This window comes from Dipodomys merriami, unplaced genomic scaffold (genome assembly GCF_024711535.1).
Source record: "Dipodomys merriami isolate MVZ:Mamm:240054 unplaced genomic scaffold, mDipMer1.0.p SCAF_39, whole genome shotgun sequence".
Classification (NCBI taxonomy): Eukaryota; Metazoa; Chordata; class Mammalia; order Rodentia; family Heteromyidae; genus Dipodomys; species Dipodomys merriami.
Window position 1 is genome coordinate 5,703,139 of NW_027205492.1, and position 13,667 is coordinate 5,716,805.

The 13,667-nt window shown below is 50.5% G+C and overlaps 1 protein-coding gene across 2 annotated transcripts in view; it reads left to right on the forward strand.

The window, feature by feature from the left end:
• The window catches only part of Eya2 (EYA transcriptional coactivator and phosphatase 2), a 112,729-nt gene that overhangs the window by 75,453 nt on the left and 23,609 nt on the right, over window positions 1–13,667 (forward strand). For both annotated transcript variants that reach the window (XM_069989918.1, XM_069989919.1), the window contains exons 7-8: window positions 1,073–1,215; window positions 6,821–6,904. In XM_069989918.1, coding sequence (XP_069846019.1) covers window positions 1,073–1,215; window positions 6,821–6,904 — 227 coding nt within the window. The remainder of the gene's footprint in view (window positions 1–1,072; window positions 1,216–6,820; window positions 6,905–13,667) is intronic.

Below are 13,667 nucleotides of genomic sequence, written 5' to 3' on the forward strand. Positions count from 1 at the left end.
CGGGCAGGAAAGTCCATGAGACACATCTCCAGTTAATCACTGTGGCTCAAGTAGTAGAGCACTAGCCTTGAGCAAAAGGAGCTCAGGGACAGTGCCCAGGCCCAGAGTTCAAGTCCCAGGACCGGGAAAGAAAGTAAGGATGGAAAGGAAGGAAGGAAGGAGGGAGAGAGGGAGGGAGGGAGGGAGGGAGAGTAGGAAGGAAGGAAGGAAGGAAGGAAGGAAAAGAAAAGAGGTTACAAGCCAAAAACCTCATCTTACACCTGAAAAAAAAAAAAAACTAGAAAAAGCCAGGCATTGGTAGCTTACATTTGTAATCCTAGCTGCTCAGGAATTTGAGATCCAAGCCTTGATGGAGAAGTTTGTAAGACTCTTACCTCCAGTTACTCAGCAAAAAGCCAGAATGGAGGTGTCGCCCAAGCGGTAGAGTGCTAGCCTCGATTGGAAAAGCTAAGGGAAAGCTCCCAGGCTGTGAGGTCAAACCCTTGTACTGGTACCAAAAGAGAAAGAAGAGCAAATTAAACCCAAAGCAAACAGAAGGGATGCATAACAAAGGTCAGAATGGAAATCAATAAAATCTGAAGACAGAAACACAGAAGTAAATTGACGCAGAGGGAGCGGTGACACCCGGGCCCATGCTGTGTACCACCACGCGGCAGTCTCTGTCTCTGTCCAGGGGCTCTCACTCAGACTTCCAGATATGAAGATCATTACATAAAGTTAATTAGAGCTCCCCAGAGACCCCTCCCTTGCTTCCTTCACTTCTGAGACCTTCAATACGTAGCAGCTCATTTGTGTAATGTCTGTGGGTGTGGTGAGATCTGGGATCCCCAGTGCCACGGGACAGCATCAGCGTGCCAGCATGGTGAATATTCTATGGGTGGAGGGAAGATGGTGACTGTGGCAAATGGCATGTGAAGAACGATTTTAACCCTGTGACCTTTGCCCCCCAGGGCGGTATTTGGGGTCTGCCTCTTTGGAGCTGGAAGCTGTTATTGGGGACCCCTGTGATATTTCCTGGGGAGAGACTCCCAGCCTGGCCTCTGATCCATCCTCATCCTCTTTCTTACTCCAGGTGAATTCAACACCCACCACGTACCTTCCACACCCCCAAAGGAGGGAGATCCTGACAGGCCACCTCGGGCCTCCGACGGGAAGCTCCGGGGCCGCTCCAAGAGGAGCAGTGACCCCTCCCCAGCGGGGGACAGTGAGATCGAGGTGAGGAAGGGCTGGCTGCAGGGTCAGCAGATGTCTGTGGCCAGGGATAAGTGAGCTCCCAGGGAGACAGGGAGAAAAGAGCTCAGCCTCATGGAACTATGCTGAGAGAGCAGACTCAGGGAGGATGGCCTGCAGCTGGGAGGGACAGGATGGATGGGACACTGCCTCAGTGGCCTCAGAGCCCCTGGTGGGGCTGCTGGACCCTTCCCAGAGTCTACAGTAGGCAGGGGTCAGAGTTCACGTGTGTGTTACAGATGCCCAGGGGAAGCCGATGCCCACACTGCCCCTGCCCCTCCGCCCCAAGCCCCTGGGAAAGGCTGGATTGGCTGGTGTGGTTCAAACCCCTGGTGCCGTGGCAGAGTCCTCAGAGTGCTTTGTGGACTACAGGTCCCCCCCCCCCCCCCCCCCCGCTCCTGGATCCTCTGAAGATGTGACAGGATGGAGGAGTAGAGGTGGGACTGGGGTGGCTTTCAAATGTATACCTGCTAGGCATGGTGGATCATGCTACTTGGGAAGGAGAGATTAGTGGATTGTGGTTCAGTGCTAGTCCAGGCAAAAATGGTTTGTGAGACTCCATCTCAATCAGTGGCAGGTAGGATAGTGACCACTTGTTGTCGTGGCTACAAGAGAAGTACAATGCCTAGGCTTAGTGACACGGGCCTGTCATCTCGGGTGACATAGGGAGGCACAGGAAGAAGATTGCAGCCAGGCTGTCCTGATAACCAATGCAAATACAGGCCAGAAGCCTTCCTAGCAAGTGCAAGACCACGAGTTCAAATCCCAGCACCACCATTCCCCCCACTCCCCTCAAAAAATACTCAGGTACCTGGAAGCATCTCAGATGCCTTTTCAGCCTTTCTGTGTTCTGTGGTCTCGGGTTGGATCCTGACCCAGACACATGTCACCATCACCTTATCCTCAATCAGCACCCTAAATCCTCAGGCAGCGCTCCAGATTCCTGGGGAGGAGGCGCGCCTACCCTTCACGTCTTCCTGTAGCCCAGGCAGGACGCAGCCAGCCTAGGCCTAGGCCCACACTTGCAACAACAAAGCAAATGAAGGGGAATGCACCAGATGCTGAGATCCCCGCAGAGTGGCCGCTGATGTGCAGCTAGCGTCACCGCGTGCTGGTCACCGCAGAAGGCATGACACGTCTTCAACAAACACCGTGAACCCCCTGTGGGACACCAGCTGGGCCTCTACCGGGCAGTCCTCCTACCTCAGCCTCCCCGAGTGCTGGGAATGTGCCACTGTGTGTGCTGCCTTCACTTTTGTTTTTGCTTTTAATTTTTGTGTGTGTGCATCTGTGTGTCAGTACTGGGGCTTGAATTTGGGACCAGGAAGCTGTCCCTGAACATTTTTTACTTGAGACTGTGCTCTGCCACTTTAGGCACACCTTAGCCACACTTCAACTTTTTGCTTGTTAAAAATCTCACATGACTTTTCTTCCCCAGGCTGGCTTAGAACCCCAATCCTCAGCTCTCAGCCTTGTGAGTAGCTAGAATTACAGGTGTGAGCCGTCAGCACCTAGCTTCCCCCATTCTTAAGAACACATCCTCCAGTGAGGAGAGCCTGTTCAGTTCTGTCAGGGACTTTGGATCTTGGCCAAAGGCAGGAAGGAAATTGGCCAGCTGAAGTTGCCGAGCTCTAGAAAACACAAAGCTGCTCGAATATTAATGTCCCCCCCCCCCAAAAAAACCATTCAGTCACCTACCTTCACTCCTGCTCCTGGCCAGGGGTAGGAGAGGAGAGACTTGTTTCTATGCAACTGAGATGGAAAAGTGAGGGGGCCTGGAAGTCGGAGACCTTGGGGTGGTATTCTTCTGGAAACATCTGCTTCTGCTTCTCCATCCCAGAGTGAGTGCCACTGGGTGAGGACAGCCAAGAAGTGTGAGCCTGGCTTCACCCTGGGCTTAATGTCAGCGAGGAGAGCTGGCCTGCATGGCACCATCTAAGAGTTTGGCACTTCTGTTCATGGGCGAAGCCCACAAGAGAGAAATAAAGTCGAAGTAGAAAGGAGGGAAATTCTGGGTGAGTGTGGGTTCAATGCCTGCAGTGGTTTGATTTGAGCTGGCCTAAGTGAAAAAGCAGAACTATTTGAAGGCCCAGGGACAAGGTTACAGCAGAGAGTCAACGAGATACTAGAATGGGACAGAAATGCACATGTACCTTCCCTTCCCACAGGCCAGAGAAAGTTCTAGAAGCCCTACAGCATGGTGTCCTTGCACCAGTCCACTGGTGCCCAGCCAGCTCTCCTTTGAGCCACCTGGCCCCTACCCCGCTGGACTGACAGGGGTCCTGAGAAGAGCTGGCCTCCTGCACATCCACTATTTGTTCCTGCCCTTCTGAGACCCCCGTCCCTCCATTCCTACAGCCACACAGTCCCCACCACCCTCAGAGACACTTCCTTTCTAGATCCCAGGTTTCAGTCTTCCCACCGCAATAAAGAAGGTCTGGACACACGTGTTCCCAAGTGTGGGGGCCTGGGGAGCAGAGTGAGGCAGGATGGCATTGGGAGCCACACCCTGAGGGTCTTGGGCTGGAGGCAGTGTGAGGCTGAGATCCAAAGATCCTGGTTTGAAGCCATCCCAGGCAGAAGAGTCCAGGAGCCTTATCTTTAATTATCCACCAAAAAGCCAGAAGTAGAGCTATGGCCCAAGTGGTAGAGTGCTAGTCTTGAGCAAAAAAAAAAAAAAAAATGCTTAAGGATTGTGCCCAGGCCCTGAGTTCAAGCCCCAGGACTGGTACACACACACACACACACACACACACACACACACACACACACACACACACACACACACACACACACACACACACACACACACACACACACACACACACACACACACACACACACACACACACACACACACACACACACACACACAGCATCTGTAGTCACACACACACACACACACACAGCATCTGTAGCTAAAATCTCTAAGTTTAACTGATTCAAGCCGTCTAGCCTGATGCTTTAAGACCTAGTGTATTGGAACCCCAGGAGGATTCTTCTAAGATAGTGGCTTTATAGAACTTAAAATAAGAAATATACTCAATATGTGACCCACCCCACACATGCATTAGAAATATCACCAGACCAAAAAACTGCAGCTCTATTAATTGCTTCCCGACCTCTGTACTAGAGAACCTAGGAGGTGAATTTGCCTTTTGTATTCTAGAAGCTTCTCTTTACTTCTAACAGCATAGCACATGCCATTGTATACATATAGCATTAGCCTCCAGAGAAATTTGCAAAGTGTCTATTCCAGGAGAGACTTTCCCTCTCAACACTGGCTACCAGAAGGAGGAGGAGGAGGAGGAAGAGGAGAGGGGGGAGGAGGAGGAAGAAGAAGAAGAGGAGGAGGAGGAGGAGGAGGAGAGGGGGGAGGAGGAGGAAGAAGAAGAGGAGGAGGAGGAGGAGGAAGAGGAAGAAGAAGAAGAGGAGGAGGAGGAGGAGGAGGAGGAGGAGGAGGAGGAGGAGGAGGAAGAAAGAAGAAGCGGCCTCCACCAAGAGTGGTGGCTCAAACTTGTAATGTCAGCTACTTAGGAGAAGATCAAGGGGTGAGGAGTGGTCACTATTCAAGACCAGCCGGAACATAAAAGTTTTTGAGACTCCATTTCAACCAACGGTTGGGTGCAGTGGTATGCATGCATTTATCATCACAGCAACAAGGAGAAGACATGCAAATTGGGTTGGCGTCCAGACTGGCCCAGGGAATAAGTGAGATCCTCTTTCAAAAAATATCCAGGCAGCTGGGTGGCTCACGCCTGTAATCCTAGCTACTCAGGAGGCTGAGATCTGAGGATTGTGGTTCAAAGCCAGCCTGGGCAAGAAAGTCTGTAAGTCTCTTATCTCCAATTAAACACCAGAAACCAGAAGTGGTGCTATGGCTAAAAGTGGTAGAGTTCTAGTGGGACAGTGCCTAGACCATGAGTTCAAGCCCCTTCACTGCAAAAAAAAAAAAAAAAAAAAAAAATCAACAACAAAAGGAGCTGGCAGAAAGGCTCCAGATTCCTTGGAAATGGAATCTGGACTCCAAGTGGAAAGACAAAGTCCTTAAAGGAAACCTACCAGGAGGGAGGGCCACAAAACACCACTGGACACCAGGAAACAGTGAAGGAATTCTTTTGGGGATCCAGAGGATGTTGTTTTCAAGCTAGAATTCTGTATCCAGAGAACGTAAAGAAAACCAAAATGGCAGATATGCAAGAATTCAGGATGATTACTCCATGCACCATTCAGAAAAAGCAACACAAGGTATACTCAGGTAAGACAAGGAAGGAGACCAAGAAAGAGAGCGTCCTGGTGTCTGGAAGATAGTGCATCTGACCCAGAAATACACTGAAGGAAAGTCTCAGGATGCTATCTCTGCACAAACCCCATAATAGTCTGTCCGTGTGGGGGCAGTTCATCAATCCCCCAGCATACTCATCTTCCATACAGGGGGTGTGACTAATTTAAGATGAGAAAGTGCGTGATAGCCAACAAGGAAAAAAAAACCCACAAAAACAGAAAGTTAAACGAGACAGATATGATTTGTAGGTGAGTAAATGGAGATATGGCGTTATTTTAATCAGGATGGGTGCAGGAGGATGAAGGAAAGATGCTTGCAGAGAATCCATTCGACCGGTTGTTCTTAAAACAAATGTGAGGCTCTGAGATGGGGCATGGCGCACAGTGAAATCCCAGTCCATATCGCACAGCAATCACCAGATGATCACTTCATGCTGCTTACCAGCCTGTAAAATCAGGCCACAGAAGACTTCATTTCAGTTAGAAAACCAAACATCCAAGCAAACATCCAAGAACCTATCTGGAAAATAACTAAAGCAAAAAGGAAGCAAGGGACCACAGCTTAAGTGGTAGAGAGCCTGCCTAGCAAACACAAGACCTTTTGGTACCACCAAAAAAAAAAGGAAAGGAAAGAAAAAAAATAGCTGGGTGTTGGTGGCTCACACCTGTAATCCTAGCTACTCAGGAGGCAGAGATGTGAGGATCACAATTCAAAGCCAGCCTGGGCAGGAAAATCCATGAGACTCTTATCTCCAATTAACCACCAGAAAATTGGAAGTGGTGCTGTAGCACAAAATAGTAGAACGCTAGCTAGCCTTGAGCAAGAGAACTCAGAGACAGTGCGCAGGCCCTGAGTTCAGGTCCCACGACTGCCAAAAAAAAGAACTGTGGAAGTGATGGACAGATTTGCTAAAAGTAGAAATGGCCAGAAATAGTTGGGCTTGTGGTGAGTAATGGACCGGCTTGGTAGTATTTCGCATTTTCGAGTGAGTTATGTGATTTTTCTTGTTGGTTTTGGCCTGACCGCCCCCTGGCTTTGAGTTTTTATGTGGAGGCTAGAACAGGCTGGCCGGCTCCTGGCAGGGTCGGGCTGCTTGGAGCCTCCCACACTTGGCTGTGAGAACTCATCTTGCAAAGGAGGCCGGAGGCCGCCTCCCGGGGCACCAGTGCGGGAACCGTGTGTTTTATCACTTAAAGATGATGTGTTTTAAGACCTGCCTTCCCGCGAGGAAATGAAGTTCTGCAGACGTGAAGTCAGATGGCGGCCTCTCTATTTATCTCCCTTGTCTTCCTCTCTCCGTCGCAGCGTGTGTTTGTGTGGGACTTGGACGAGACAATAATTATTTTTCACTCTTTACTCACGGGGACGTTTGCATCCAGATACGGGAAGGTAAGAAATCTATTTTGCTTCTCTCTTTTCTTTCTCTCCTTCCCCCCCCCCCCCAATGGGACTATCCATTCAGTCTGTTTACCCTGGGAATTGTGGGGGCTGGTTAGGAGGCTGTTCCAGTCAGAGCTGCCGGAGGGGTGAGAATGGCTTGGCCATGTGAAACTGTAATCACTTCCCCATCGACTGTCCGCCCCCCGCCCCAATCCAACAACCAACAACTACTTGACAGTGTGTAAGCAAATGAGGTTGGGTGCTTTTCTTCTTCCCTGCTCTCTATCTCTATGTCCCCAGCAAATCCATTTTTCTGTATTTCTGAAACGAAGGGGGAGGCTTTAGCAATAGCTTTGCAAACGTATCCTTGGGAGCCATCCAGTTAGAAAGAGAATTCTGAGCAAAGCTGGGTGGGGTAGCATATACCTTTAATCCCAGCTAGTTGCGGGACAGAGCTTGAGAGGCTTGGGATTCTGATGCTGGCTGGGGCGTAAAGCTTGGACAAACTATCTGGAAACTAATCTAAAACAAAAGTTGGCAGACTGGTTCACATGGTAGAACACCCACCTAGCACCCACCATCACACAGCTGTGAGTTCAAACCTTAGTATTCATAAAGAGAAAAAAAAAAGAATTCTGGACAAATGTTATTGACTAGCTAATTGGTGATACACACAAGTCTTTGAAGCAAAAAAATGAGCTGGTCTGTTCAAGCAAAGCCTCATCATTCTTTGCATTAGTGCTGCAGATTTCCTGACAGAGCCCTCGAGGGGTACCAGCGTCTGCCATGCAGCTGTTGGGACGTGCAGGGGCTAAGGGAGGTGCCAGGAGACGTCTGTGGGCATCTTCCCAGAGGCACGGGGCTGAGGCGGCTTCCATGCGAGTTGCCAGTGCCTGGAAAAGCAGAAAGCAGATTTGACATCAGCTCATGGTTTTCCCAGCTGCTCCGTTTTTTGCTTTTTCTTTTTACTGGGGTTTTAACAAGTTGGCTGTGTGATTAGTGAGCTAGATTTATTGTCTGTCGTGGTGCAGTGAGGCTCTGAAGCTGATGCTGAGGTGTTGGGGTGCAGGAATCTCACCGTACAGAAACATCATTCGTGTGTCTGCCGGCGCCTGTGGGTGGTGGGTGGCGGGTGGGTGGGTTCCCGGGCTGGGTGTGGCTCAGGTGAGGGGTGACAGGAACAGACCTCAGTGTGGGAGCGGGGGTGTCACCTGGAGGAGCTGCAGGGCTGCATTGCCCTCTGTGTCCCACGGGCCCTGGTGTAGGCGCTCCTTCGGGCTTCTCCCTGTAGCGGGCCTTGGGAAATTCTACAGCTCCGGTGGACAGCACCAGCCTCCTTTTAATCCCCTGGGGGCCCTGTGTCTTTCCCATCTCAGCCCTTCCTTAAGGGTGCCCCACCCACCATGCCCTGAGGGCTGTTGACTCAGGAAGCACTGGGTGCAGAGAAGGAAACTGAGGCTGGGAGAGAAGCCAGTGCTGTGGGCACCTAGAACAAGTCATACAGAATACTCCCCAGAGGTGTCCACCCAGGAAACTTCCCTGCAAAGGTCCTGCCATCAAGGGCCAGGGGCTTCTTCTGTGCCCCGCAGATATCAATACATGGTCAATCTCTGATGCTAACTGTAAAGGTCTCTGAGTATGCAGGAATGGGTACATCAGAGGAGACAAGCAGAGCAGCACACTGGAAACCTTTGCTGGAATCTAGAATGTTCTAGAATGCCTTTTGCAACTTGAATGCTGTTTATCTTTTCGCTCTCTCTCCTTTTCCCTTTCCCTCTTTACTTTTGAGATGAGGCCCCACTATGCTGCCCAGGCTGGGGTCCCCTCTATGTAGTGATCCAGTGATCTTCCTACCTCAGCCTCCCAAGTAGCTAGGACTACCGGCACACACCGGTGTACGTGGGACAAGACCCCAGTGCCCCAAGGCTGGCCAGCAGCAGCCTTGGAGCCCCAACTATTCTACCTGGACTGGGGGCAGTCAGCTTTTATCTTGCTATCTTTGGTCTCTTTTTATTGGAACTGGCAAGTAGAAATACTCCTTTCTCACCTCAAAACGAGCTGGAGTAGGGATGGAAGATTCTAGAAGATTTCCAAAGAGCACATAAAGCAGATGAGCCAAGTCCTCTCATTCTCTCTTGGACAAGTCACTCCCTGTGAGCCTCGGTTCTCCTTAGGTTCAATGGCCCCCTATGTCCTTCAGCTACGATCACCCAGGGGATTGAAGGGCTGGCAGGCCCCTGAGGGTTGCCGACTCTCAACTCCTGCTGATTGCCTACACATGGGAACGTGGCATGGTCAGGCTTCCTGATTTTTCGAGAAGAGCTGGAAATATAGATTGTTTTGGTCTGTGCAATCTCCCGGTTTTTAAATGTTGGCGACAAGTTCACATTTTTTCGGTACACACTGGAGGCCAAACAAAAATATCTGCAGGATGAATTTGGCCCCTGGCCACCAGTTCAGAATTTCTGGTTTGATTCTATTTTCCTTCCTGCCTTTAACAAATACTTGAGGAGCTGGGAAGGTGGCTCAGTGGTAGAGTGCTTGCCTTGCATGCATGAGGCCCTGGGTTCGATTCTTTAGCACTACACAAGCAGAAAAAGCTGGAAGTAGCGCTGTGGCTCAAGTGTTAGAGCGCTAGCCTTGAGCTGAATAGCTGAGGGACAGCTCCCAGGCCCAGAGGTCAGGCCCCATAATCAACAAGCAAACAAACAAACAAAAACCAAATACTTGACATCCAACAAGTAAGAGGCTGTGCCCTTCCCACCATGCCCAGACCACTGAACAAAATAGTAGAAAAGTCTGGACTCCTGAGCCTCACCACATTAGGGACTGTCCTGATTGGTTCACTCAGTATTTATCAAGTAAAATTCTGTCCCCTTATAGTGTGCTTGGTTGGGAAGAAAAGAAATGTTCACGGTCCCTGCCCTCATGGTGCTTAGAGTCTGAGAGAGAAACAGACCTAGACTTTCAATCATGGTATAAATGAAAAAAAAAATGTGGAGAGAGAGGCAATTCAGATGGAAGAAAGTGGCTAGGAAAGGCCTGTCACAGGAAGACACAGTAAGAATGAGAACTGGAGCTGGGTCATGTGAAGACACTTTAGCTGCAAGGGAGTCTGGAAAAGGTGACCTTTATTTGGGGTTAGTCATGTGTCATTAAATGGTAAGGAGGGAGGAAGAATAGATAGTGGCAATTTCTAGCTCAAAAAATTCATAGTGAAATAGAAAGCAAGAGAAAAGTAGCAGGCAGGTAAAATAAGCTGTGTTTGTGAGGTCTAGGGGTTATCTGGACACATGGGTGTGGAATTCCAAATTTGCAAGTCAGATAAGCTGAGAAAGAGCCTATAGGAACAGGGTTCGGAGCCCTGCAGATTGATGGAGCGGGGCATATATGTAGTTGCGATTTTTGTCATAGAACTCATGGCTATACCTTCTGGTCTACCTCTCTTTCTCATAGATAAAGACGTAGAAATTTTATTTATTTATAGATCTTATCAAGCAGGAGTCTCAGTTTGAAGCACAGAATGCAGAAGCTACCCAGGGAATTTAGCAGATCACAATATTTGAAAAACCTAGGGACATCTTGGATTCAGGTCTGCCTAGATCCCAGGAGTTCAGGCAGTGTTCTCAGGCTATCTGTACAGTGAGTGGTTCTTTTTTAGCCACCTGTGCTAAAGGGGGAATTTCTCAATCCAAATTCAAGCTCAACTCCTAGGCTTGAATCTCACTGCCTACATTGATTATACCTCATTTTGTCGGACAGCCTTTGTAGGTCTGATTGGCTAACCTAGATCCACAGCTCACTCCTGGTGTGGAAGGAGTTGCAGTTTCATCCCCCATCCCCACCCCAACCAAAGTGTATGAGGGGAAGAGAGCTCGTTTCCCAGAGGAAGAACACTGAACAGGGAGCAGAAACCCAATCAATTATCATCCTGGCCAAGGGAGGATTTGCTATTTACTTAGAGAAAAAAGCCTGACTGAGCTAAAGTCATTAGGAAATGTTTCAAAATTGGGTGTTTGAGTTTATGATAGAAACAAAGGCTCCCTTCCTGGACCCTGTGGCGCACTTGCTGCTCCTGGCTGACCTAGCTCCACCTTCTGTCCATCTCCTCTTCCCAGGCTGGAGATCAGAGCATCTTTGGGGTAGCTGGATCTCCCCACGTCTTGGGAAGGGCTGGAGCAGCCACAATTGCCCCTCCTTCCAGCTTCCTGCGTACTCCACTTCTCGCACCTGGGCTTGGGAAAGGTGGTCAGAACTGCCCTGGAGCTGGGAAGAGTCAGTGCCTCTCCAGATCCTCCATCCTGAACCAGCTCACAGCCCCACGCCAGGACGGCTCTGGTGCCTCTGTTACTGAGATCATAAATGTAACCCCGGCCCCTGGAAGCCTCCAGTCTCTCTCTCCTCGTTCACCTGTTCCGGGTGTTTCCTACAAGTATTATGTCTATGCTGTAGGCTCTTTGCTTCCCTCCTTGTGGGGGTCCCAGGGTGCAGATACGCTCCATGCTGGGCCTGCCCCCCCTTCTGCTCTACGAGAGACACCCCTGTCCTGAGAAAAACAGTAGCCCTGTGACTTCAGACCAGCTGGCCCCCACGGTCTAGCCTTCCTTGGGTCCTGCCAGCTGCCACCCACCTTGGCGCCCCCCAGAGGCCAGTGGGGCAGGGCTTGGCCAGAGCATGGCCATTTACCCCACCACCCACGGTCACCGTGGGCCCCTCACCCCCAGCCTCCGACCCCCTCCTCCGGATGCTGCCCTGTGACCCCCAGATCACACTCTGGAATCAGTATCAGCATCATGGGCTTCAGGCAAACCCCACAGGCCACCACAGAACGCCTTGTTTTCTGACCCAGCAGTTTAAAACTATTTGTAGGGTTCAAATGACATGTGCCGACCCTGGGACAGGGCAAGGGGGGAGGGGAGAGGGGGGTGGAGATTCCATTCATTCATTGCAAGCATCTCATATCCCAGCCTTCTCTTTCTCCCCTACCCTGCTCAGAGCTGGGGCCCTAAACCATAGCATCCCCCCCCAATCTCCCTGACATCTGGAGCTTTCCGTGCACACACAAGCCAGAGTGCTTAAGGACATCTGTTTATTTTATTTCTTTAATGAGAAAACCTCCCGATTTCTCCCGATTCAGCTGTGTTTATTTTTCTTCTTGGTCACATGAGCACCTTGGATCCTTGGGGGCCGGGCAGGGCCTGGCCAGGAAAGCCAGCACCGCCTAAGCAAAACACAGGCCCTGGAACTCCATAAAGCCAACTCTCCAAATAAATACCGCCTCATTCACTCGGCAGAGGTGGATTAAGTCAAGATGAATACAATTTGGAGGGGATTTAGTGGGGAAGTTGGAGATTTCTTTCTCCCACTGGGGGTTAACGTTCACATGGAAATCTTTCCCACCTCCCCCTTCTTGACACTAAATGACAGCTACTTGGTCCTTGTGCAGATAAAGCCAGGCAGAGAGGTGATGGGGGGAAGGGGGGCGCGGGGACAGGGTCCCTGCTCATGCTTATTTTCTTTTTGAGCCTGGCAAGGTGGGACTTTCCCTGGGCCCTTTGTGAGGGGTCAGTAAGGAAACTGCTAGTGGAGGAGGAGGAAGGTGGAAATGCTCCCCAGATGAGCAAGTGAGTGATGTAGGGTCAGGGGTGCCAGGTGGCTCATCCCTGTAATCCTAGCTTCTTTGGAGGCTGAGATCTGAGGATCGCAGTTCAAAGCCAGCCCAAGCAGGAAAGCCTGAAGTTGTGGTGTGGCTCATTGGGTAGAGCACCAACCTTGATTAAAGCCTTAGTACCAGTACCAAAAAAAAAAAGATTATTTCCACTAGGAAAAGACCCAATGAGCAGATTTGAAGGCTGCACTCTGGGCCAGGAACAGCCTTTTCTCAGGAATCTTGTGCAGGGGCTGCAAGGTTGGAGCGGAAAAGAAACACCACCCCCACCCTGCCCCCTACTTTGCCACCCACAAGTTTCCCCAGTGCCAAATGCTTCCTGAGACTTCTGCCAACTTTGTCCCTGCTTCCCTCCCACCTTTCTCTACAGGAATGTCATCCCCACCCCCAAAACCTTCCACAAAGTGCCAGGCAGGCTGCAGGAGAACCCAGGGCACCCTGGAAACCGGAACAAGGGGAAGATTCCACTGACATTTAACTCGTGGGTTGAGGAGCCTCCCGGCCTCCCCCGCGCCCCCCCCCCCCATGCCTGTCTGGATTTTTTTATGCTACTTAGCCCAACAATAGAGGTTTTGAGCTTGTACAAAACCTGCTGAGATTCCAGGGGCCTCGGGTGAGGAGGTGTCACCGCTGGATGACAGGCAGGTGGGGTTGCCTTTGACAAGGAAATGGACGTTCCCTCCCAGTCCCCCACCCTCCCTCAGTGAGTTCCTGAACTTTCAGCCCTGGCAGAACTTTCAGGCTGGCAGAAGTGGGGGAGCAGGACCTCATTCTAAGGAGGAATGGGTAGTTTAAAGGTCCTGCTAGATTGGCTGTTGCTGTGTTCAAGGATAAGTAAACTAGGGGGAAAAATCATAGGGTGGAATACTATTTGGCCGTAAAAAGGAATAGAATGATGCTTCTGACTACTGGGTGGATGAACATAGAAAGTGTTTGGGAAGTGAAGGGAGCCAAACCCAGGTGTGCTGTGATCAGAAGAGGGGCCACCACAGAGCTGGACTGCAGCTGGCATGATGGGGCGGTGACTGTGGTATGAATATGCAATTGGCTGTGTGTGGTGACGGTAGTGAATGGTATGAGTATGGTAACGGATGGCATGGATAT